Below are 25,563 nucleotides of genomic sequence, written 5' to 3' on the forward strand. Positions count from 1 at the left end.
TTTTTTTTTGATCATAAATCAAAGTTCTTACAGTGTGTTAGAATAAAAATCTAAAAAATCTGATTTAAATAAATAAAAAAAAAAATCCGATTTAAATCAAAAAAATCACAAACCCTGCTATAAAGCGGATATTATGTATTATATATCATACTATGCATTTTATAATTAATACTTTACATTAAAGAATGGTTACTTTGCATTATAAAGTGGATATTTTTTACGATAAAGTATTTTGAACATAATACTGTTCATTTGTTTTGAGAAATTAATGCTGTGCAATTATGGAATATTTATGAATATCTTAAAATATTATGAATATTGTATGAAATTAATATTATGTTTATCATAAAATAAATATCTTGTATTTTAAATGGGTTTATTGTGCTATAAAAACATAACTATTTCCCATTATATAAAGCATTGAAGGTACGGATGAAATTTATTGTGCATACCAAGGGGTTTGCCAGGTCCCATTAAATTTTCTTACTTTATTTTTCAAAATTTATTTATGACATCGTTTTATTATCTTATCCAGTTCTTGCAGCACTGTTTTACTGTGGCGCAGTATGGATTAATTGGGTTCCTTCTGTAATTAAACTCTTCATTAGGTTTTTCCGAATTCATAGTGCTAATACTGCAGCTATATATTTATGTATCTTCATTTTTAAAATCCTGAAACCAACTGCTTGTTTTCATTTAAAACACAGATAAAACAGAACTTAAATTCAGCAGTACGTAGTTCAAATTACAGTTTACATTACAAATGTCGTAACTTATGAAATTTGTAATGCAAAGTATTTTAGTAACATTTTACATTGCAAATATCGTAAATTATAAAATTTGTAGTGCAAAGTTTGTAACAATTTACATCAAATATAATCATTATGAAATTTTTACGGCAGAGTATTTAAGTCTACATTTATTTTTTCTAATTTTATAACCGTTGTTAAACAGCTGACCCAATTTTTTGGGTTTACGATTGCTAATGTTCAACTCCGTAGCCTTGTAATTTTGAACCCAATACAGAAGACAAGGGAACTCCTGGATCAAGTAGTGGGAGAAATTTGCCTTCGTGGAAGACTTTTTGATGGAAATAACGCACATTTGCCTTATGTGGAGAGGAAAACCTCCCACGGTTACCCTGACGGCAAGGGGACTCTAACCCATGATCCGTCTACCACTGAGGACATTTTACGTCAACGCCGTGGTCAATGCAAGCCTGATACGGTATTTGAACCCGGTTTACCTCATTGGAAGGCGGCCGCTCTAACCTCTGAGCCATCTCGACTCTGAAAGGGGACATTGTCAATAGCGAGAATTAAGAAGTTTTAACTAAGTATTCAAGTTGCTGTTAAAATTGCAAATAGCATATACGAAATTTGTTGTGCAAAGTATTAAAAGTGACAGTTCACATTGTTTAAAGCCTAAATTATTAAATTTATGATGCAAAGTGGTCTGGCTACAGATAAAAATCGAGTTATTTCTTCGAATTATTTTCCTATGTATCATTGTAAACAATCTGAAGTGCAAATATAATTTTTTAGGACGATCTATAATTTTAAATTTTGTGAAAGAAATTCATTATTGTTTTTTATAATTTCATTTATTATTCATCATTACTTACATTTAGATTTTTTCACTCATGTAATGATAAAGTAAATAAGAAAGAATAAGATTTTGGCTGATTTTGTCTTCCTTAACAGGGGTCTGTTTAGAAGAAATTTGGGTCCGTTAACGGACCCTTCACAAAATATCTTTTCATAAAAACGGACCCTTCACAAAATATTTTAACTTAAAAACGGACCCTTCACAAAATGATTTTTCTTTTAATCGGACCCTTCACAANAAATATAAAAAGAAAGTAAATAATGTAGTTTTTAAAAAAGAAAAAATATTTATTAAAAGGTTTAAAAAATATTTGATTCATTAGAAGAAATTGTATCTCTTCAAAAAGATACTCTGAAAATTTAAACGAATACTTAAATTTTTTTTTAAATGGATACTTTTCATTTCGAAATGGTTACTTTGCACTATAAAGCAGGGTTTGTTGATTTAAATCACGATTTAAATCAAATGATTTTTTAAAAAAAATCATTGATTTAAATCATCTGATTTTTTTTGTAAATATATAGTGATTTAAAAAATTTAAAAAAAAGTGTTTTAAATTATTGATATTTTTATTATTTTCTTTTCTTAGTTTTAAAATTTATTTTAAATAAATTTCTCCATTAATAAATTTTAATTAACGAAATTACTTTCTTTCTTGGTGTGTGTTAAATTCCAAGACATTTGGAATTACATTTTTAAAAATCTTTTGATTCTTGAGATTGAATGTGCAGATTAAAGTAAACATTTAATGCTGTCTTAATATAGACTTGCATAGATGTGGAAAGTAATTAATAAACATAATTTTTTTTTTCACAAAGAAATAATGTTAATTAAAATTCTACCTTTTAATTGAAAAAGCATGGAATTAAAATCTACATTATATTTTACTGGTGGAACATGTATATTTTTAAAACTTGAGGTTATCTTGAAAAGAAATTACCCTAAAATCGGGTTTAAATTCTCTATTTCATCTAGTCTTTAAATTTCAATCATGCATTTGTTTCAAAATGGTTGCTATGCATTCAAAGCTATGTATTATAATGAAAAATTGTTTTAGCTAGTTAGAACTTCTAAAATATTGTTTTAATATAGTTTTAATATTAATTTAATTTTGATGAAACATTTATAAAGTTTTTCTAATCATGAATCGAAGTTTTTACAGTGTGTTAGAATAAAAATCTAAGAAATCTGATTTAAAAAAAAAAAATCAGATTTAAATAAAAAAAATCACGAACCCTGCTATAAAGCGGATAGTATGTATTATGTAGCATACTATGCATTTTATAATTAATACTTTGCTTTAAAGAATGGTTACGTTGCATTATAAAGTGGATATTTTTTACGATAAAGCATTTTGAACATAATACTGTTTATTTGTTTTGAGAAATTAATGCTGTGCAATTATGGAATATTTATGAATATCATAAAATATTATGAATATTGTATGAAATTAATATTATGTTTATCATAAAATAAATATCTTGTATTTTAAATGGGTTTATTGTGTTATAAAAACATAACCATTTCCCATTATATAAAATATTGAAGGTACAGATGAAATTTATTGTGCATACCAAGGGGTTTGCCAGATCCCATTAAATTTTCATACTTTATTTTTCAAAATTTATTTATGACATCGTTTTATTATCTTATGCAGTTCTTGCAACACTGTTTTACTGTGGCGCAGTATGGATTAATTGGGTTCCTTCTATAATTAAAATCTTCGTTTGGTTTTTCCGAATTCATAGTGCTAATACTGCAGCTACATATGTATCTTCATATTTAAAATGCTGAAAACCAACGGCTTGTTTTCATTTAAAACACAGATAAAACAGAACTTAAATTCAGCAATACTTAGTTCAAATTACAGTTTATATTTTAAATGTCGTAACTTATGACATTTGTAATGCAAAGTATTTTAGTAACACTTAACATTGCAAATATCGTAAATTATGAAATTTATATTGCAAAGTTAGTAACAATTTACATTGCAATTATAATCATTATGAAATTTTTGCCGCAGAGTATTTTAGTCTACATTTTATTACTTTATTTTATAACCGTTATTGAACAGCTGACCCAATATTCAGGCTTACGACTACTAATATTCTACTCCATAGCCTTGTAATTTTGAACCCAATACAGAAGACAAGAGAACTCCTGGATCAAGTATTGGGAGAAACTTGCCTTCGTGGAGGACTTTTTGATGGAACTAACCCACATTTGCCTTACATGGAGAGGAAAACCTCCCACGGTTAGCCTGACGGCAAGGGGACTCTAACCCATGATCCGTCTACCACTGAGGACCTTTTAACACCGTGGTCAATGCAAGCCTGATACGGGATTCGTACCCGGTTCACCTTATTGGAAGGTGACCGCTCTATCCCCTGACCCATTTCGGCTCTTAAAGGGTACATCGTCAATAGCGTGAATTAAGAAATTTTAACTAAGTATTCAAGTTGCTGTTTAAATTGCAAATAGCATAAATAATGAAATTTGTTGTGCAAAGTATTAAAAATAACAGTTCGCATTGTTTAAAGCCTAAATTATTAAATTTATGATGCAAAGTGGTCTGGCTACAGACGAAAATAGAGTAATTTCTTTGAATTATTTTCCTATGTATCTTGTAAACAATCTGAAGTACAAATGTAATTTTTTAGGACGATCTATAATTTTCAATTTTGTGAATGAAACACATTATTAATTTACAATTTCATTTATTATTCATCATTACTTACTAGTTTAGATTTTTTCACTCATGTAATGATAAAGTAAATAAGAAATTGAAATTGTATTTTCGCTGTTTTAGTCTTCCTTAAAAAAAATTATGTTAAAGAAATAAAAAAATTTGAATAACAATTATTTCTCATGTTTACTGTTTTTTGTGCATAAAGAATTAAAAAGTAAACTGTGAACTTTTTGTAATATGGAGCTTTTTCGCTCCCACAAAACTTATATACTGTTGTTTAATTGAAAATGCTACAAACTTTGCAAGTGGTGAAATCCTTCTTTATATTTAAAACTATATTATATTTTGTTTAATTATATTATACTTTATATTTCATGTAAAGAGTGGTGTTATGAATTATTAAATTCTAGCGATAAAAACAATGCATTTCTTTTTATAGATTTTTTTTCTATTTGAGCCCTCGACTAAAATCCGTTATTCAATTTCCATTCGAATGAAATTTACGAGTTTTGCTGAAAGTAAAATTCCTGTTCCGGAATCGCGACTTTCGCCCTTTCTTCTCTTTCGGGAAAAAGTCCTGTTTTCCCGGTCATACCTGGAAAACCATAGATTATTGATTTTGAGCATCACCTGCTGATGACACATGTTCGACACGTCCTGGTATTAAGCGTGAAATGATGTGGCGGCTTATGTCTTTTTCTTTTTGCTGGTAAGAATTATTGATTTTAACAATGCCAAGGATTTTCTCTTTGTCCTAGTTTCCGAACAACTTTGGCAGATGTTTTTATGCTTTAAAAAGCTTTTCTCTATTTTTGTTAAAATTTCATTAACGAATTTTAAAATTTCAGCGTACAGAAAATAGGTTTATGCTTTGGAGGGGACAACCAGGATCAATTTCTATTTTTGTCCTTACGTAATTTTGTAAACTCCATTGCTTGCAATACGGCATAAAATGTTATCGATTTAACAAATCAATTTTGTTAACCATGAATAAATTCTGTAATTTGTTTTAGAAAATTCTTCCTAATATGGCAAAAAAGAATAACATTGCTGAAAAAACAGCCAGGACCAATTATTAAATTTGTCTTTTACTTCTCTCTTCAAAGTTCTCTCTATTGCTTATAATATAGTATTAAGTGTTTTCAATTTATCAAGTTGATAGTGCTTAGCATCAATAAATGCTGCAAGTTGTTTTTAGCAGTTTCTTTAAGTTCTTTTATAGCATTTTGGAATTCTATAAATTTACATGTTTAAAAACTAATTAAATTCAACAAATATTCGAATTACTTACTTGCGAAATGATTCAAATTTGTATCATAAAACTTCAATAATATTAAATAATACATGTAGCCCAAATAATCTATTCAAAGTTATGTCTGTAATTTCAACAAATATTTGAGTACTTATCCAAATCTATTCATAGTAATGTCAATAATTTGAACAAATATTTGATTACTTGCCGGAATAACTCTATATTTGACTAAATAATCTAATCAAATATGCGTCAACAACTACAAAAAATGTTCAAATATTCACCCAAAGTTTCTATTCAAGTTAATGTCACTGATTTCAACAAATCTTAGAACGCTTGGTCAATTACAAACTTATTCGAAAGAAATCTATTCAAATTAATGTCAATGATTTCAATTAGTGTATGATTACTTGCCCAAAATAATCTTCAAATTAATATTATTAACTTTAAGAAATATTTGAATCTTTATCTCAAATAATATCAATAAGTTCATTTAAATGTTCTAAAACTAAATATTCCCCCAAATCTCCAGCGTGTCATATAATATTTTCCCTGTTTATGTTAACAAAAAATGTTCAAATGCTTTCCCAAATTATCTATTTAAATTGTTTGATGTCACCGATTTCAACTAATCATAAAACGCTTGGTCAATTACAAACTTATCCTTAAGAAATCTATTCAATTTTATGTCAATGATTTCAACTAATGTATGAATACTTGCCCAAATAATCTTCAAATTAATGCTATTAACTCTAAGAAATATTTGAATATTTGCCCAAATAATGTCAATAAATTTATAATGTTCGAAAACTAAATATTCGCTCAAATCTTCAGGGCATCATATAATATTTTTCCTGTTTATGTTAAATTATAAAATAAACTTTTGCGTTTAATCAACGTAAAAACATAATAAAATTTCAATATTTAATGGCTCAGGCGATAGAGCGTTCGATTTCCAATGAGGCGAACCGGGTTCGAATCCCAGTCGATACGAATTCCGCATCCGGCTTGCACCGACCATAGTGCTGACGTGAAATATCCTCAGTGGAAGACGGACAATGGGTTAGAGTCCCCTTCCCGTCTGGCTAACCGTGAGAGGTTCTCGTGGTCTTCCTCTCCGTGTAACGCAAATGCGGTTTAGCTCCATCAAAAAGTCCTCAACGAAGGCAAATTTCTTCCAATACTCGATCCAGGAGTTCCCTTCTCTTCTGGATAGGGTTCAAAATTACAAGGCTACGGAGTTGAACGTTAGTAGTCGTAAACCCATAAAATTGGGTCGGCTGTTCAACGACGGTTATAAAATAAAATAAAATATTTAATCATCATATACCTNAACATAACAAAATATCAATATTTAATGGCTCAGGCGATAGAGCGTTCGATATCCAATGAGGCAAACCGGGTTCGAATCCCAGTCGATACGAATTCCGCATCCGGCTTGCACCGACCACAGTGCTGGCGTGAAATATCCTCAGTGGTAGACGGATCATGGGTTAGAGTCCCCTTCCCGTCTGGCTAACCGTGGGAGGTTCTCGTGGTCTTCCTCTCCGTGTAACACAAGTGTGGTTTAGCTGCATCAAAAAGTCCTCAACGAAGGCAAATTTCTTCCAATACTCGATCCAGGAGTTTCTCTTGTTTTCTGGATAGGGTTCAAAATTACAAGGCTACGGAGTTGAACGTTAGTAGTCGTAAACCCATAAAATTGGGTCGGCTGTTCAACGACGGTTATAAAATAAAATAAAATATTTAATCATCATATACCTTTAACTACTTCGAACTTCTGACATTATTCAAAATTTATTGAATGAAATTTTTTTTAATCTCTGAGTCATTCCGTATTTTCCTCGAAACCAGACACAGCTTTAACGATGTCTTAGCTTGCTTGATTTAAGAGTTCCTTCTTTTCCGATTCTGGAGTCTCGCAACACATAACGCTTCTAATTTATAATTTTTGTCTGAGGTCGCGAGAAAGTGGGAGATAAATAGGGGTGATACATAATTCCACCCCCCTCCCGTTTCCTGCTAATTATTCCCGTGGGAGTCGACATCGTGATATTCCATGCACCCTTATATAAACTTTTCCAACTTGTTTTCCGTGTCGGATAATGTGTGCGCCATTTGTTTTAGAATGTGTCGTTTGTATGAAGGGGAAACCTTAGTTTGAAAGAGTGTGAAGGGATTTTGCGAGATAAGAGATTTCTTAGGCTTAATTTTATATGAAGGTAATATGTAAGTTTAGTAGGTGATTATTATTAGAGCTGAATTTTTAAAAAAGGTATTTTCAAACATCGATATTTAATCGTTTAATGAAAGGATACCGAAATTTAAAAAAGTGTGAAAAGATTTTGCAAAATAAGATATTTTTGTGTGTTATAATTGGTATTGTAATTATATAAATTATTTAAAGGTTTTAAATTTTTTTCTTCTTTTGTTCATTTTTAAGCTTGTTTTTTTAATGATAAGTTTTTTTAAAAGTATATGCTGAGTTGTTCGGAAAGTAATTTCGTTTATTCCCAACAGCTTACACAAATACGTGCCAGCATAAAACCGTATCAATCAGGGTAAAAAGATAAAACTGGTAATCAAAGTAATTCTTTAGCAGTTTATTTGTGGGTGGAGTTATAATTGTTTGATTTATTTAATTCACCATTACTTTGTTCAAAATAAAATTATTTAGTTATACTTTGAATTAACATTGATTATATATATGATTAAACTAACAATAATTAAAGTAAAAGCAAAGTAAATCTGTCAAATTAGCAACGGCTACATTTAAGTTAACGTTTTTTATTTAATTACAACTTGATTCTGATTTTGTACAAATGCTTTTCTGAATCACCCGTTCCCAAGGGGTTAAGCCACATATTTATATATTTTGACAGCAGATATAGCGAGGCCTGCTTGTGACTTTTAAAACCAGGTCTTAAACAACTTCAAATCTGCTATTTAAGCATAAAATTACCAAAAAATAAATAAATAAAATTGTTAGTTTTTTTCTTTCTTTAAATGCAAAAAAAAAAACAGCATTCAATTCAAAGTAAAATTTTGAGAAACATTTTGCATCTTTAAGTAACTCCGAAAATCTGATCTTGAAGTTATCTTTTTCTTTCGTATTTCTTAATTTTATTGAAAATGTTCTACTATTTTTTTTTCTTAAATTAAACAATTTTAGTGAATCTTAGTATTTTTTTTTAAATTAAACAATTTAACTTGTTTGTGTTGGTTTAAATTTTATTATATTACTACTTCAGGTTAAATGTTTATTCTCTTTAAATCGAATTTTTTCTTGTTTAGTCAATCGTTGGATTTAGAGAAGTTTTAGGAATAAAAATTCTCTATCACAGGAAATTCGATTAGAAACTCGTTTAATATTTGTTTATTTACAAAATATTAGAGTAAATGCATCGCTTACCGCCATCATCGAAATTTTGGCGCGGTCGTCCTATTGATTTTTTTTTAAATAAGTCAAAATCTGAAAAGTTCATCTAAATTTACGTAGGTGATACGAAATTTCTAAATGGAGATTGCTAATGATTAAAAATGGCATTATTAATGCGTCTTAGGTGCTAGATTTCATTATTTTTTATGAAGCTTTATACTACATAAGGCTTGAGTTTATGTTAAATAATTGAACAATTTAAATTTCATTGATGATAGCTGGTAAAACCAACTTACTGAGAGGGCGCTGTGAGCGCAACAACAAGCAGTGAACTTGCAGACATGGAATTTGTCAAAATGTGTTAATTCTTTTTTCGTTATTAAGTAATTGTTTTGTTATATTTAATTTCGCCGATGACTTATTTTTTGTACTATTATGATACAAAAGCACTGAACCTACCTTAATATTGATTTTGAAGACTGATTATATTGATTTGAAGACGGACCAATAGCTTTAGGAGAAAGAAGTCTTTAGGCCTTGTCAAAGTATTGGAATGATTTAGAACCCTTTTTTTTTCAGTCTCTTTTCTTTTCAGACTTCTTCTCTTCTCAGTTAAATAGCTTCTTCTCAGTTAAATAATTTCTCTTTTTCAGTTAAATAGATCACCAGTGCGCAATCTCCGTCAGGCCTACAATTACTTCACGCATGCGGATTATGGATCAAGTACAATGAATAGAAATTATGTGACTAGTAGGACTGGGCGATATTAGAAATTATATATCGTGATATATCGTCAGTTTTGCATCGCGATATAGCGATGTATCGCGATATAGTATTTTTGAATTTCATTTACTTTAAGGCACAGAANATGCAGCAAGTCTTTTTTGTACCGTGTGCTATTAAAACTAACTATTATTCAACTTTCTATGCAATCTGTAAAAGTTTACCATCTAAGATATATTTTTGTCTGTATTAACTGTATTTTTGTGTCCCGATATTTGGCGATTATTTAACTGTATACTTTCCCATAACAAAAAGTTTATTTCTCACATGTGTAGCCTGCGTATAACGAGTACAATTTTGTCCAGTCTCAGACACTTGGTAAAAATTTGGTAATTATTCATTGAATGTTTTGCCTTATCCATATACCAACTAAGTAGGTGAAAATATGATCATTAGAGCAAAAGTTATACACGTGTTCCTTTTATAATTTTTGTCCTTAACATATTGAGAATATAATTTTCCCGACAGAATTGGAATTTTTAGTTACTTCAAGGAAGTAGACAACAAACCTTTTTTTATTTTATTGTATAAATATCAGCAGATAGACACATCATGTTGAGACAAATTACATTTATGCCAAAATATATATATTTTTTTCTTCATTTAAATTTGTAATTTTCCTTAAACTTCATGCAGTAAAATCTTATATAAAAAAAATGCATCATGAAATATAACCATAAATTTCAGACATAATCTTTTCTTTGAAATATGCAAATCTATTTTAAACATGCTGAAGTCTTCCATTCTGAATGCGTTACGTAGCTGAAACATGTTAGGACCTGCCTGTGGAATTTCCATTAAGAAGTTTCGGAAAGTAGGTATATCTTGGCGAATTTTCCATTTCCTATATCAAACAGCAAAGCATGTTTATTTATTCAAGAAGGTTTCTTTTCGTGCATTTCGATGTTTACACTTTATGTTTTCAATTCGAAGTATGAATATTTAGTCAAGATTATTTATGTGTATCCTTTTGCGCGTCTGAGATGGTACGTCTACATTTCCGCTTCCTATTCTTAATTCCGTTTGTGGTTTATTTAGTCTTATCATTCGTTGTGATTTATGCTCCTATTAAATTGTGGGATGCATTCTTGAGTCATGTGACAAGAAGAATACTTTGCTACATGAGTTGTGTGAAATATACATTTGTCGTTGAAGTTAAGTCATTAATTGTTTGGAAAGAGGGTTATACTTGCCATCGCAGGTATATCTAACACGCAGTCACTGGGTCAAGCATATACCTTTGACCAGTCAACTGCAATCGACCACGACTCTGATAAAAGTGTACTTTTACCAAAGTAAATAAATAAGCAGGGGTCTGCTTAAACGGACCTTCACAAAATATCTTTTCATAAAAAGGGACCCTCTACAAAATATCTTTTCATAAAAACGGACCCTTCACAAAATAATTTATCTTTTAATCGGACCCTTCACAAATTTGTTTATCTTCATTATTGTTCTGTTAATCGAATGAACCCTTCCCAGGGGCGTGGGGGGGGGAAGAAAGACAGATGTAAACGAACTAAGTTTTGTCTTCAGCAGACGCTTCTTCCTTTATTCATCCGAAATGAATATTCTGCGTTCAGCAGTATAGGCTAAATACCAAATATTTGTATGTTGCATCTCTAATTTAGTAGCAGCAATTGCTATTTATTTTTGAAAATTAAAATTTTTTTTAAATTATAATTTTACAGTGTTGAGCATAATCTTGGTATCTCTTTACAATTTAAAAACTCCTTGAAAAAGTTTTTTTGCAATAACAGGGCCCTATTTGCACAAATTCACAAAAGCTGGACCCTGGTTGAAAGAATGTGACTTAACGGTTATTTTATAGTCACAAATTACGATTAATTTTTTCACAATTTTACAAAAACGGACCTTACGCAAAATGTCTGGACAGACCTCTGTCTCAAGTACATCTGACACGCCGTTCCTGGGTCAAGCATCGACCTCCGACCAGTCAACTACGATCGACCACGACTGATCGATAGAAGTGTACTTTTAACCAAAATAAATAAATAAGGAATCAGTTGTTGTCGTCGGAAATTAAGGCAGAGGGGGTGCGATTGTTCTTGTTTTCCAGTGGCTCCATCTATGGCCAAGAATTCGACTTCTGTCACACCCGTTTATAGGGCGGACCCCATTCATTCATCCTCAGAATCGTAATTTTGACATGAAGCAGACTACGACCAGTCTCCAATTTAGTACCCCCAGAGGTATTGATTTGTTATGGGAGCATGGAGAACTTTGTGACCCGACAGATTTAACGTGCACCAGCCACCATTTACTGCACGGGGAGTCTTCGGCAGGCTGGATTCGAACTACTTTTCTCACAACGTGAGTCCGGTGCGCTACCAACCAGGCTCTCTCAGCCTAAGGAATCAGTTTAATTGTAAACTTATTTCTATTCTCGTGTTTTCATTCATTGTGTTTTTATTTTAAAATAGTAATAAATACTTTCAATTAAAATTTTTTTTGTTGGAATAATGAACACCTTTTAAATATCTAGTGTGGAAGTGTGCTCCTATCAACTTGATTGTTTCACCTGCTAATGAAATTAAAAAGTACCAAAAATTCTCTTTAATCGATTTAAATTTTTATTTACATCGCCCAATTGACGGAGTTTTAGATAAGGAAAACCATGGAATTTTCTGTCAATTTATATTCATTGGTAGCTTGTTGTTAGAACAAGTCGGTACCTTTGTAAACAATATAAAAAATAAATAATTCTTTTTATATTCCTGTATGAAATTGGATCTTACATATTGAACCTTTAACTGCTACTTTATAAAATTTTATACATCATGATTGCTAAGACATTTTAAACGATTGTGATGTTTTTCCAAAATTAAGCTTATAATTTAAAAAATATTTTTATTTTTTTTAATTTAAATTAAGGAAGTTTTGGATAATCGTATCCATACAACTTTCTACAGTGAGCAAAAATTTTGGTTTTATTTTAAATATCAGTGATGATGACTTTTTTGTACGTTTCTTCTATCAAAATTTTCATTCGATTTTAATTATAACAATTTTTCGGCAAAATATCTTATCCCTTAAAATGTTTTTTTAATTTGTTGAAAAAATTAATTTATCCAATAATTTGCAAGAATTGTTTTCGGTTATTTTAATTTTTAAACGTGCTATTCAACCACGATTACATTATTTGACTAGAAAGAAAAGTTTCAGAATGACCTAATTAATCTCAATTGTAACCTTATTACAAATCATCACTCGGAATTGTTGATAATAGACGATGTATTATACAAGTAGGAATCTTCCCCGAGCAAATAAAAAAAATTCGAGGTCGTAAGCGACGATTAAATTGCTGCAATAAATTATCTTTTTATCTGACCCTTCGTTACTTTAAGTAAGTTTTTAGAACATCTTCCAATTTATCGTCGTTGTTTCTGATGTAAGTAACATGAAAATGTGATTGATCGGAAACATCTCTTATAATGAGGTTAAATGCTCTTGTTTTTTCAGCGTTAAAATGTATTTAATGGAATGAGCACGAGAATAATTTATACATAGCTGAAAAAAATTTTATTGTAGACCATGTTAGCATTAATTTTTTTTAATTTTTTGAGATTATCAAAATGAATTCTATTGAAAAACACTTTAAAATTTAATAATTCGTATATTTATAAATTTTTCGAGATTATAAAAATGAATTCCATTGACTTTAAAATTTCATAATTCGTATTTTTATGAATTTTTTAAGGGGAGTCGGTAGGGGAGGGCATGCAACAATAATGCTGAAACTGACTTTTTCGATGTACCATCTCAAAGAAACTACTTATGATATCGATTTGAAATTTTTGGGGGATGTTTGATATTATATCAGTTGTATGTTGTGATAATGTTTTAGCGTTAACGGGAATACTTTTTGAGTTATGAAAAATTTTGGATGAAACTTTTTAAAAAATTAAAAGTTCTCAGTTCATAATTTTTAAAAAAAATTTCCTGCTAAAGATATGTATTAACAGTTATCACAGTGTAAACATTTATGTGTAAATATTCTGTGGAAAAAAAAAATGAAGCAATATCTTGTTAAAAAAAGGTGCATCGAAAAAGGGCAGTTTTAGTATTATTGGTATATGCCCTACCGACTCATATATGCATACGACCCTCATATGCCCTACTCTCAAAGTCCGCAGTCTTTAAGACAAAGGAGTACATAACTGCAAAAAATTCTAATTTTGCTGCGAAACATTGTGAGGTTTTTGTGGTTTTCCTCTCCGTGTAACGCAAATGCGGATAAGTTCATCAAAAAGTCCTCCATGAAGGCGAATTTCACCCAATACGTGATCCAGGAGTTCCTTTGTCTTCTGGATTGGGTTCAAAATTACAAGGCTACGCAGTTGAACATTATTAGTCGTAAACCCGTAAAATTGGATCGGCTGTTCAACGACGGTTGTAAAATATAAAAAAAAACATGCGCAATGAAAATTTTCTGAAACTGTTACAGCAGTATCTTATTTTTTCAACATCCAGATATTACTGATTTTCTATATTGATATTAATAAAACAAATTTAATACTTTTTACAAATATATGAACTATTTAAGTACAATATATTTAATTTTATTTATTGCAGAAGAATTAACTATTAAAAAGATGCTATTTATAAGCCTTACCATCCCCAGCCTTGTCTTATTTTTAAAGTTTGTTGAGAAAAAATAAATAAATTTACGGTGTTATTTGCATTTGATTACTTCATGTGAAATCAAAGTTTATTTTTTGCGTTTTACTTAAAGAGATTATTCTTAGGGATTTAAATAATATTCAAACGTCTTCTTTGTCTTTTCGAATCTTGTCTTTGATAAATCCAATCGAATGTAATGAGGGAAGGACATTTTTTTTGAAGTGGAAAACAATGGCTCAGAGAAACGACTGTAATTTCAAGCTGTCAAGACTGTTGTCTGATGTCTTGTTAGCGACAGTATTTTCATCACGGTTACGAGAAAATTATGCAAATTAGCTTAGTTGGCCGTATTCATCGCTGATTGGCATATTTTAAATCTTGTCAGAGCAAATATGAATGTAAAATAGTTCTATTTGAACAAAGGTTAGTGGTATTTGGCGTGTTTTACTATCATTATAATATCTTGTATAAAGTAGAACAATCACAATCCCATTTTTCATAATAACTGTTGCTATATTCGACTTAAATAAAGCAGGAATATAAATCAATATTTTAAAGACTTAAGTTTTGTTTTGTGGGCGAAATTGGGTTAATCCTTAAGATCTGTGCGAACGTTTTCGCCCCCTCGTTAAGATCAAAAAATAAAAAACGAAATATACTTTGTTTTGTAAGAAAATTCTTATACTTGCAACTAGTGAAAAAGAATACGTGATTTAGACCAACCATGTGTTTTCATTCATATTTAATTGGATACCTGTAAATGACGTCACACGTTTTCGTTGAATCTGATTGGCTTCAGAATCGACGAATGCCACGATTTACCAACGATGACGTTTTTTCCAGGTTTCGAATTGATTGAAACATGCTTCGGAAGTAATCAACTGGGTTTGGTGAGCAGTGCTCTTTATTTTTATAAATAATGCGTCAATTTTTAAAAATAAATTTAAGTAATTTCTAAAATTTCTTTTTATCTCAATTTTTATTCTGATGATTTCATTAATATTTTTTATTGTTAATTTATTTTGTTGTTAATTTTAACTTTAGCGAAAGAGTACCATGCTTTTTGATTAGGGTTAGATTAACATAAAATATGGGAAAAATCAGAATTTCAAAGAAAATTTTAATATGTGTTTAAATCTTTAAAATCGCGATGCCTTAGTTTGTTAACTATTAACTGGTGTCTTTCGTTAAAACAAAACGATTAAATTTCCTGCTGAAATTAAAACATCTTTATTTATTACTGCGTTAAGTACTTTCCATGTTTAATTCAAAGTATGATTTACTGGATTTCAGTATTAAAGCTAGTTTATTGAGCATAGCTTTAAATTTCAAATTATATTTCTTTGTATTATTCAGGGTTACTTTTTGTATGAAAATTTTGTCATTTTTAATAATATTTTTTATGATTTGTATTGATTTCATTTCCTTTTTAAAATTTGTGTATAAAGGTTTTACAGTTTTATTAACTTCTTTATTTTTTTTTCCACAACATTATTTGATCTTTTCAAAAACGTATGTTTTTAAATTGATTAGTAATCGGTTGTTCTATCTGCTAAAATACATAAAAATATAGTAATCTAAATAATTAAATAAATATTTCGAAAATTTTATTCAATTATAAATTCATTAATTAAATGTAATTAATTCTTCTATTCCTATTATTAGTTCACACTCGTTGTAATTTGTATTTTATTTATATTATAACAAATTAAATAAAAATGATCTTTGTTGATTTAAGTAGGAATTGACTTAACAATTTTTTTTAATTTTTTTTTTTTATTACTTGTTTGAATAGTGGGCCTGCTCCTTTTTTTCTAGATACCTAACTTTAAATCGTACTGACTGTATCGTTTTTTTCCTATCTTGTATAATTTAGGGTATCCTTTTTTGACAGCAAAATATGCTGGAGTGGTACTAATTTTAAAAAAAAGGTATTAATGACTAGAATGAATTTTTTAATCCATTTATAATCTAAATCCATTTTTTAAAAGAGTGAAGTTAATACCATTTTTCAAATCTAGTCTTTATATAGCGATTAGGAGTCAATAAAATGCTTTGAAATTAAAATTTAAAAACACTCAGAAAGTGAGGTTAGTTGATTTAGCGCGTGAAACATGCAATTATTAATATTGTGTATATATTTATAAATAATCATAAATTTCATATTATAAACATCCTTCACACAAGACGAAACATGATCTAAGGTTTATTGTTTGAAACTCCACTCTTTCAAGGTCTACCATAAAATTCAATATGAACTTTTAAAACAAGGGGAATTATTACTGTTACTTGCAGCTCTACTTTTATTTATTTATGAATGCATTCTTTAAATCAAAGTTGAGGCACACGCGTTGGTAGACGAAACACTATCCAGTTAAAACACACACACCTGACTCTCATACTAAATTTCCTCACGTGGAGGCCTATTAATTATGCATTCAAACTCCGTGGAGGTCGGAGAAATAAACAAAATATAAATCTCTAGCTGTTTTGACGAGTCTCATCATTTGACAGTTGCGCGTCCGGAAAGCTCCCATGTCAAGATTACTTCCGCTTTTAATTACATCTTTAGGATGTGGAAGGGCAAAGATTCTCAACATGTTCCATTGCTTTAGAATTTTTGAGGTATATTAACACGAATTTATTTTGTGCTCCTGCATATTTCCTCGTTGTAATCTTAGTAAAATAAACTTTTAGATTCCCCCTGTTTGCTGCGCTCGCCAACCCTCCGAAATACGGATTGCTTTCTTACAAAAATTTAAGGTGTTTTTGAGGTTTGTTTGAAGTTGTTTCGAGGTTCATTTGAAGTTGTTTTGAGGTTCATTTGAAGTTGAATTCAGAACCAACCTTCAGAGATCAGCCTTCCAAGGTGTATAAAGTTTTATTCACACTTGAAGTAGATTGAACATGGTGCGTAGTGTTTTTAAAAAGTACTTAAATGTGCTTATTTTCGATTTTCGTTATTTAAAAGCGCCTAAAGGTGCTTTTTTCATTGAGTGTTTTTAAAAAGTGCTTAATTTTCCCTTTTCAAAAATGAGATTTTTTTTTATATTTATCATCTCGATTTTCGCCGCAGATTAAGCAAAAGCTTGCTTTTTACATTGTTCGATTCAACGTTTTTACAATTCATTTCGGCGTACCGTCGGTCCATAGCGTACGAAAGCGCCAATCATTTTACATGTTTGATAAAATACATGCGAGTCCGTATTTGCGTCTACTGAGTTGGGTCAATACCTCCTAGAATTGTATTGGTTATTGGTTGAATATGTATTGGTTGGGTTCGGTAAGATTATTGAATTCTCATGTGCAACTCTGCTGCATCTTGTAAGATATTCTCAATTTCAAACTTCGTTTTCTGAACTCTGATAACGAACCGAAAAATCTCTCGATAATTTTATAACGGCTTATATAATCAAGAAAGATTTATTTTCTCAAGATCATCCGAAGTCTTTGAAAATTATTTTGCATTTTGTCAATGTATATATTGCTTAAAAATATTTTTTGAGTGCTTAAAAGGTGCTTATTTTTTGTTGAAAGAATTGGCTACGCACCCTGTTGAAATCTTCTCAGCTAAGGGAATCAGCAATCAGCTAAGGGAGGTTGTTCTAGAAGTGCGGGTTATTTTTTCTACACTTCAAGCAAATAATTATATCTGAGGTGCGAATAATTTTTTCCCGATTTCAACTTAAAAGTATTGCTGAGTTATATATGAGGTTGTTGAGGTTGATATGGGAGATTAGGTTGACATGGGAGAAATTTTTTTTCTCTAATATAAGATATTTAGCAGGATGTAAAGTAGAAATCGACTTTAATTTTTTATATTACTTATTTTTCTATTATTATTAAAACTAAGGTTGTAAATTTCTCTGAACTTTTCATTCCTTCCTGTTTCAAGAAATATGTGTTTTGTTTGTTGTAAATAAACTCAATCAGTACTTTTCAGATAAGTTTATTTTTAGCATGTTGACTAATATAGCTTTGCTTTGACCCACTTTTATCTTTCTTTATATATTGTTACACCCTTTACATTTCCGTTCCAGCAACGTTTCTTTGTGGCTTGATTTGTGAATTTTCCGAATATTCACGTCTCGGAGGCGAAAATACATGAAATTCATCACGCAATATGCGTGCGGACGTATCATTAACTCGACTGAGTCAATATAATGTGGCCTCTAACTTTTCTGAAGTTACTGGAAATCTGTCAACTTTGAAAATTTATCTTCGAAGTCCAATGCATTGTTGCTATTTTTAGATGTGTTGCTATTCTAATAACTGCTTTTATGCAGAAGGCGAGAATGTGTTTTCTTTTATAATCCTTCTTTGTATGCTTGTTGTTCTAGTTTTTAATGTTTAGCATTGACAAAATTAACGGAAATATGTAGGTATTATATGTATATATGTGTGTATATTTCGATTTCTAGAAACTAGTTACATTGTTTTCTTCTTTTCTTCTATAAGTTAAAGATTCTAGAAAACGAGTAGGGTGCCATGTGCAGGGTATCTGCGCACCTGGAAAGTCATGAATATCGGTATTGAACAAAATTTGTCATGAAATGTCATGATTTTAATTATTTAAAAAAATCATGGAAAATCAAGGATTTAGGGTTTTGAAAAATCTATTTTTTAAAATAGAATTTACCCTCCCCCTCAAAATTTCATGGTGTTCCGAATATCTGAATTTGTAACAAAATCCCCACTCAGTCATATTTTATTGAAATATAGAATGTTTTATCATGTTCTTTAAAAATTATGGTGTTCTTTCAAAGAAATGAAAGAAAAAACATCATTTCTAGAGGCGAATAATCTTTTAAACTTCTGTGATTTCAGAATTTTTGTTATTATTTATTTTTTTATTTTATCAATTTCAAATGCTAGCTGAAGCAAGCGAGTCATTGGCGAATTTTTTTTATTCCGAAATGAGAACAGAAAAATTGGGAGTATTTCTTTCCTTTCCAAAGAACAAGAAAAGTATCTTTAGAATATGATTCTGCAGGAAGAAAAAAAAATTGCTTTTTTCTTCGGCTATTTTATTGCTTCAACTCTTTCTTTACTCTGTTTTTTTTAATTTAAAAACTATAAATATGAAGATGCAGAGTATAACGGTTTTGGTTATACCTATCATTTCAATTAATGTTATTATCATGCTTTTTTAAAATTATTGTTGTGCTTTTGTCGGAGAAAATAGTAACTTCGTTAAGTCATGAAAAATTCTTGGAATTTGTCATGAAAAGTCATGAATTTGAAAATCTAAAATGTAGCAGATACCCTCCATATGGTCTGGCTGCATGTGTTTAGTGTATTGTGCTTGTTACAGTTGCACAGTAAGTAGAGGCTGGAGGTCGTGAGTTCAATCCTCTTAGTCGACTAAATAACAGGCGTGTTTAGGAAGCAGTGAGATTCGGATCTAGAAAAAGGGAAAGAAAAAAACTTGTCATAGGGAGAAGGATTGGTTTTTTTCCCTCGAGGGGAAAAAACGAACGAGAACTGTGTGTTTTAAATTTGGAAAAGCAGTGCATATAGTGTTGTGCTAGTATAGAAAAGATGTGTTCGTGATTTGTATTTTATAAACTGTTATAATACAGTTGTTTATGTTATTAAAAGAGTATTCTCAATTATCCGTTTTAAGGATAACCGCATCAAAATCTTTACTGCAGCAAAGTGCACATTAAATTTGACGTCATCGAGAGCCTTCTCATTGGTTGTTTTATTTTATTTTATAACCGTCGTTGAACAGCCGACCCAATTTTATGGGCTTACGACTACTTATGTTCAACGTTGTAATTTTGAACCCAATCCATAAGACAAGGGAACTCCTGGATCGAGTATTGGGAGAAATTTGCCTTCGTGGAGGACTTTTTGATGGAGCTAAGCCGCATTTGCTTTACATGGAGAGGAAGACCACGAGAACCTCTCATGGTTATCCTGCCGGCAAGGAGACTCTAACTCATGATCCGTCTACCACTAAGGATATTTCACGTCAGGACTGTGGTCAGTGCAAGCCGGATGCGGAATTCGTATGAACTGGGATTCGAACCCGGTTCGCCTCATTGGAAGGCGAGCGCTATATCCCCTGAGCCATCGCGGCTCTCTCATTGGTTGTTGTGTGGAAGTTAAGGTAGAGGGTTTGTCAGCTCAGGCGCTGCCCGCATTGTCTGACAAGAATCAAAATTACGAAGAACAAACGAGGCTAGGCTAAAGTTGTGTCGTGTGGGTGAGTGTTTTATAGTACCTGACGATAGTTCACAAGAGTTTCAAAGTCTATTTTTTAATGATTAATTAGAATTGTAGAAGATATTATTTTTGGACTGAAATACCCCGTTTAAAAAATATATATGTTAGTCACTAGAAGATGTTATTTCAAAGTTGTTTCACTCTTTTTAAAAAATTTTCACGTTTTTATGCTGGCTGATTGACTGACATCTATAGGCTATTTATAATAAAGACATTCTTTATATTTTAGAAAGAAGTTTCAGCTATACTTCGTGGAAAAGCTAACCTTTTAAGCATTATCAACGCCACGAGCTGTTTGCATAATTTCCTAATGGTTTTGTCAAATAATGCTTTTTATCACTGTAATGTAACGCAATTGCAGGTGATTTCCATCAAAAAGTTTTCTATAAAGGTGATTTTGTCCCGCTACTTGATTCAAGGGTTTCCTTGTCTTCTGGGTTGGAATTAATATTACAAGGCTATCGCTTTGTACCGTAAATCCAATTTGTTTTACGCTGGTTATAAAATAAAAAAAAATAAAATTGAAATAAAACGGACGTTTAAGAATTAATTAAATTTTAAGCTAAACAAGAAAAATAAATTGCATTAAAAAAATCGTCCTTAAACTCTTTGATCATTTAAATACTTCGCGATCAAGCATTTTGTGTATTTATTGCTGATGATTGAGGCATCTAATAGACAGACCACCGATAAATTTTTAAATATTTAATAGATACAAAAGCCCCTAGACATATTATAACATGTTCCATTCAGTATCATATATAATCATGTTTAGTAGTTGATGAAATTAATTTTCAATATCTTACCTCTTTTAAAAATCTGAAATCATTATTGCACCTGAAAGACCATTAATATCTTCGCGTAATTGCTTCAACAAACAACCGTAACAAAAATATTGAAGCTAAAATCGATTATATCAATCACTGTATTAATCTCCACTTTTTTATACCATAACAGCATCTTATAAAGTTCTTCAACTTCGCCATTTTTCCTCGCTTCCTATCTCATAAATTATTTCCGAGATCTTTTAAAAGACGTATTCCCTCTATTATGATCAATAACCCCTATTGCAAAGCTTAATATTTGAGTTGTGTATTATATTAGTATTATGATACTCCAATAAATTGGAAAACCATTTGTTCTCTTTGCCAGTGTGCTTTAGAAAATCTCTAATTATTATGTATTCGCACGCGATGAAAAATAGTTCTTAGAAGAAATTACCCTATACCTTTCTCATTTGTCGTAGATAAATATTGTATGTTTGCACCTATTGAAGATCTTTATTGATGAGATGATTTGTAAAGAATATTCTTCATTGAACATATGTCTGTATGTTTCCATTTTAGATTTATTAGTTATGTTTTTCTTTGCTTTATGAAGCCTGTATAGAAATCATAAAAGTTCGTCATTGTTTTAGTTTTTTTAAGAGTTATTTATTGAATTCTTTTTGATTTTTTTTATGTGTCACTGGGTTGCGTTGATTATTGTTCAAATTATGAACAAAAGATAATCATGGTTTTATTATCATTTAAGTAAAATACAGTTAGATAAAATAAGTGTTTTATTATGAATTGAATTTTTTATTAAGTTATAATGAAATATGTTTATTATAAATTGCCGGTTATAATAACTATATAATCTATAGTAATATAATAATTAGTATAATTATTTCAATAATTATTCTTTGTAACCTGTAATACGTAAGTTTACGTTGTGTGTAAATGGCTTACTTCATAAAAAGAGATAAATCAATAAAAATCAAAACGGTGCTTATTAATCATTTCATAGTAAGTTGTGTGAGAATTAGTTGTTGTTGTTTCTAATGCGACTTGCCATTACTAGGAAGCCTGCTTGATGAAACCAAGCGAATTTTTGGTAGAGGGTGCGTTTCTTGCTTTTCAGTGGCGCAGTGCATGGCCAAGAATACGACCTTAGCCGATTTACTGGCTGAATCCATCCATCTATAGATCGTAATTTTGACCTGAACCAGAGAACGATCAATCTCCAATTCAGTACTCCCAGAGGTATTGATTTGTTATGGAAACTTGGAGGACTTTGTGACCCCTACAGATGTAACGTGCACCAATCACCATTTACTACACGGGGAGACTTCGGCCGGCGAGGATCGAACTCCTGACCCCTGGTACATGGGCCCAACGCCTTACCTACCAAGCAATCTCGGCGTGAGAATTAGTTTAAAAAAAAATAATATTTTTTTATTATTTTTCAGAATTTCGAATCTCATCTTCAAAAATAATTCAAGCTGCTATTATTAAAATGAAATTAAATTGGATTCATTGAATTTGTAGTTTTCCCGATTTTTGAAACATGATCACTATTCAACGTTACAATCAGCTAACAATAAACATTTTTAACATTTCAAATAGAAAATGCTTCTATTTTTGTGTAAATATTTTTAACTATTTTGACAAATATTTCTTTTGACTTTGTGTATAATTGATTAACTAAATCAATATATTTTTCATAAAAAAAAGCCGTAACCTTTGCAATAAAATACAGCAGTAAAAGGAGAAAAAATAAAATATATTGTTTCTTTTGTTTTTCAGAACTGTCGAGGGCGCAAAGAAATTTAGCCAACACCTTGAAAAATTTTCAGCTAGAGTGTATAGGAAGCAGCCAAACCGATGATGAACTTGTTATTGGTAAGAATTTGCTTTGTTATTTCTCTGAATTTGTTTAATACGATGGAAGCCCACTAATATGTGTTATAATCAGTATAAACATGGTAAAATTTAAATTTTTTTTCTCACCAAGTTATTTTTATTTAAATTAGTTGCGATAATATATGAAAAAAAGAAAGTACATATTTCAAAAATCTTTAATAATGCGTCTTAATATATATACAGATATACAGGGTTATTCATAATTCCCTCCGGGGGTTCGAAGCGTTATAGTAAAAAAACGGAGACGAATATGGCAAAAAAGAACATATGAAATTATTCCGAAAGTATTCAAGTTTTAATTTAAGCAGTTGCCGGTAGATGGCAGTAACATGTACCACTGAAGCCAGTTGTAGTAAATATAAGGTTGTAGTAAGCGGAGGGAATTATGAATAACCCTGTATGTTACCTTAAAAGCTCGAAATTTGGTAAATCTTAAGTTTTACCTGTAAAACTTAAGATTTACCAAAGTAACTTAGAAAAAACCCCAAGTATATGTTAATATGATTCCATTTCAGACTTTTCCAAGTCTTTGTGGTAAAACCGGTGAAAGCTCGAACTAGTGATTATTTTTAACTATTGCCAAATTAATTTTTATGTACTATTATTGAAATATCTTCAGTAGTTATCGAGAAAATTATGCAATAATTCAGCTTTTTTCACATGGGATCAGATTTGTGAAATGGCATAAATATTGCATTTGTTTTTTGGAAAAATAATTGTAAAACCGTTCCATCGACGCAATCTTAAATCATACCTTATTTTGATCACTTCTACAATTTAGATTTTTAGATAACAATGAAAGTGTGATGTAGCTGTTTTGAGACATACCGTATACAATTAACAGGGTGCGTAGCGCTTTTAAAAAGTGCTTAAAGGAGCTTATTTTCCATTTTCGTTTTTTAAAAGCCCTTAAAGGTGCTTTTTTCACTGGATGTTTTAAAAAAGTGCTTAATTTACCTTTTTTTAAAATGAGATTTTTCCTTTACCATGTTGATTTTCGTTACGAATTATGCAAAATGACACAGTTCACATTGTTCTATTCAACGTTTTCACAATTAATTCAACCACAATCTATTTCGGCGTATTGTCAGTCCGTAGCGTATGAAAACGCCATTCGTTTTAAATGATTCAAAATTTCATGATTTTTGACAATTGTCAAGAACAATACCAAAAGTTTTTTTTGTCGACATGACGGTTAAAACAAGATAAAACCGTCAATTGTCAAAAACTTTCCAATCCTGCCTAATTATATTTTTTTAAAGTGCTTAAAAATAATTTTTGAGTGCTTGAAAAGTGCTTAAAAGGTGTTTATTTTTTGTTGAATAATTTGGCTACGCACCCTGTATACCGTTTTCTTTCTTTTAAGGGAGTCGTTGGCGATGTTTAAATTGTTTTCGCCAAATCAAACACCAAACAAATGAATCAATCAATTATTATCTCTGTTTATTATTTACAATAACCTGATTTATCAAGGTATGAGATTGCCATTGCCCGACCTTACAGACACTGATACTTTTTTAAAGGTTAAATGCCACTGCCAGATATACCCTACATTGTTGTTTTTTAAGGTTAAGTGCCACTGCCCGGAAAATTTTTGCCCGGTACACCCAACACTGATTTTTTTTTTTTTTGTAGGTTAGGCGCCGTTACTCCTGGTATTCTGTTTACTGACCTTTGAGATAAAGGTTTTAATTTCTGTTCCCGAATTCACTCACCTTGATTTGGCGATTTTTTACGGCCTACTTTAAGGTACCCAATATATCTGGAAATGGAAAATCCCATCATAAGTAATCCCTCGTTTCGGACTTTTACGGGAAGGCGTTGGTAACATCTAGCCTCAAAGCTTGGTAAATGTTCGAAATAGAATCATATTAAAGCATACTTTGTATTTTTATCAAGCCTCTTAGGTAAATCTTAGGTTTTACCGTTAAAACTTATGGTTTACTAGACTTTCGGATTTTACTATAATATGTATATTATCTGAATTTGTGTTAGGGTTCAAAGCAAATCTGGGTAATAAATAAAGTAAAGAAAATTCGCTCCAAAATTTTAGCTAATTGTTTTTAGTTATTGTATAAATTAAAGCGTGAAAATTTTACAAAAAGTTATTTACTTTATGAATTTAGTAAGGCACATAAAACTAGATAATTTGTACTGCTGATTTACAGAAGTGGCACATAACGTACATACACCCTGGTAAATATTTTTAAGTAATATTATCTAAGTTTGTTTGAAAGTACTTTATTTGCCCTTCTTAACGTACACATTTCTAGGCATATTAAGTTTTTTTTTT

General features: G+C 30.4%; 1 protein-coding gene across 1 annotated transcript in view; it reads left to right on the forward strand.

Moving 5' to 3' along the window:
- The window catches only part of LOC107447933 (rho GTPase-activating protein 26), a 187,898-nt gene that overhangs the window by 70,465 nt on the left and 91,870 nt on the right, over window positions 1-25,563 (forward strand). The window contains exon 2 of the mRNA XM_043049206.2: window positions 23,154-23,249. Coding sequence (XP_042905140.1) covers window positions 23,154-23,249 — 96 coding nt within the window. The remainder of the gene's footprint in view (window positions 1-23,153; window positions 23,250-25,563) is intronic.

The sequence above is a fragment of the Parasteatoda tepidariorum genome, chromosome 9 (genome assembly GCF_043381705.1).
Source record: "Parasteatoda tepidariorum isolate YZ-2023 chromosome 9, CAS_Ptep_4.0, whole genome shotgun sequence".
NCBI classification, from domain to species: Eukaryota; Metazoa; Arthropoda; class Arachnida; order Araneae; family Theridiidae; genus Parasteatoda; species Parasteatoda tepidariorum.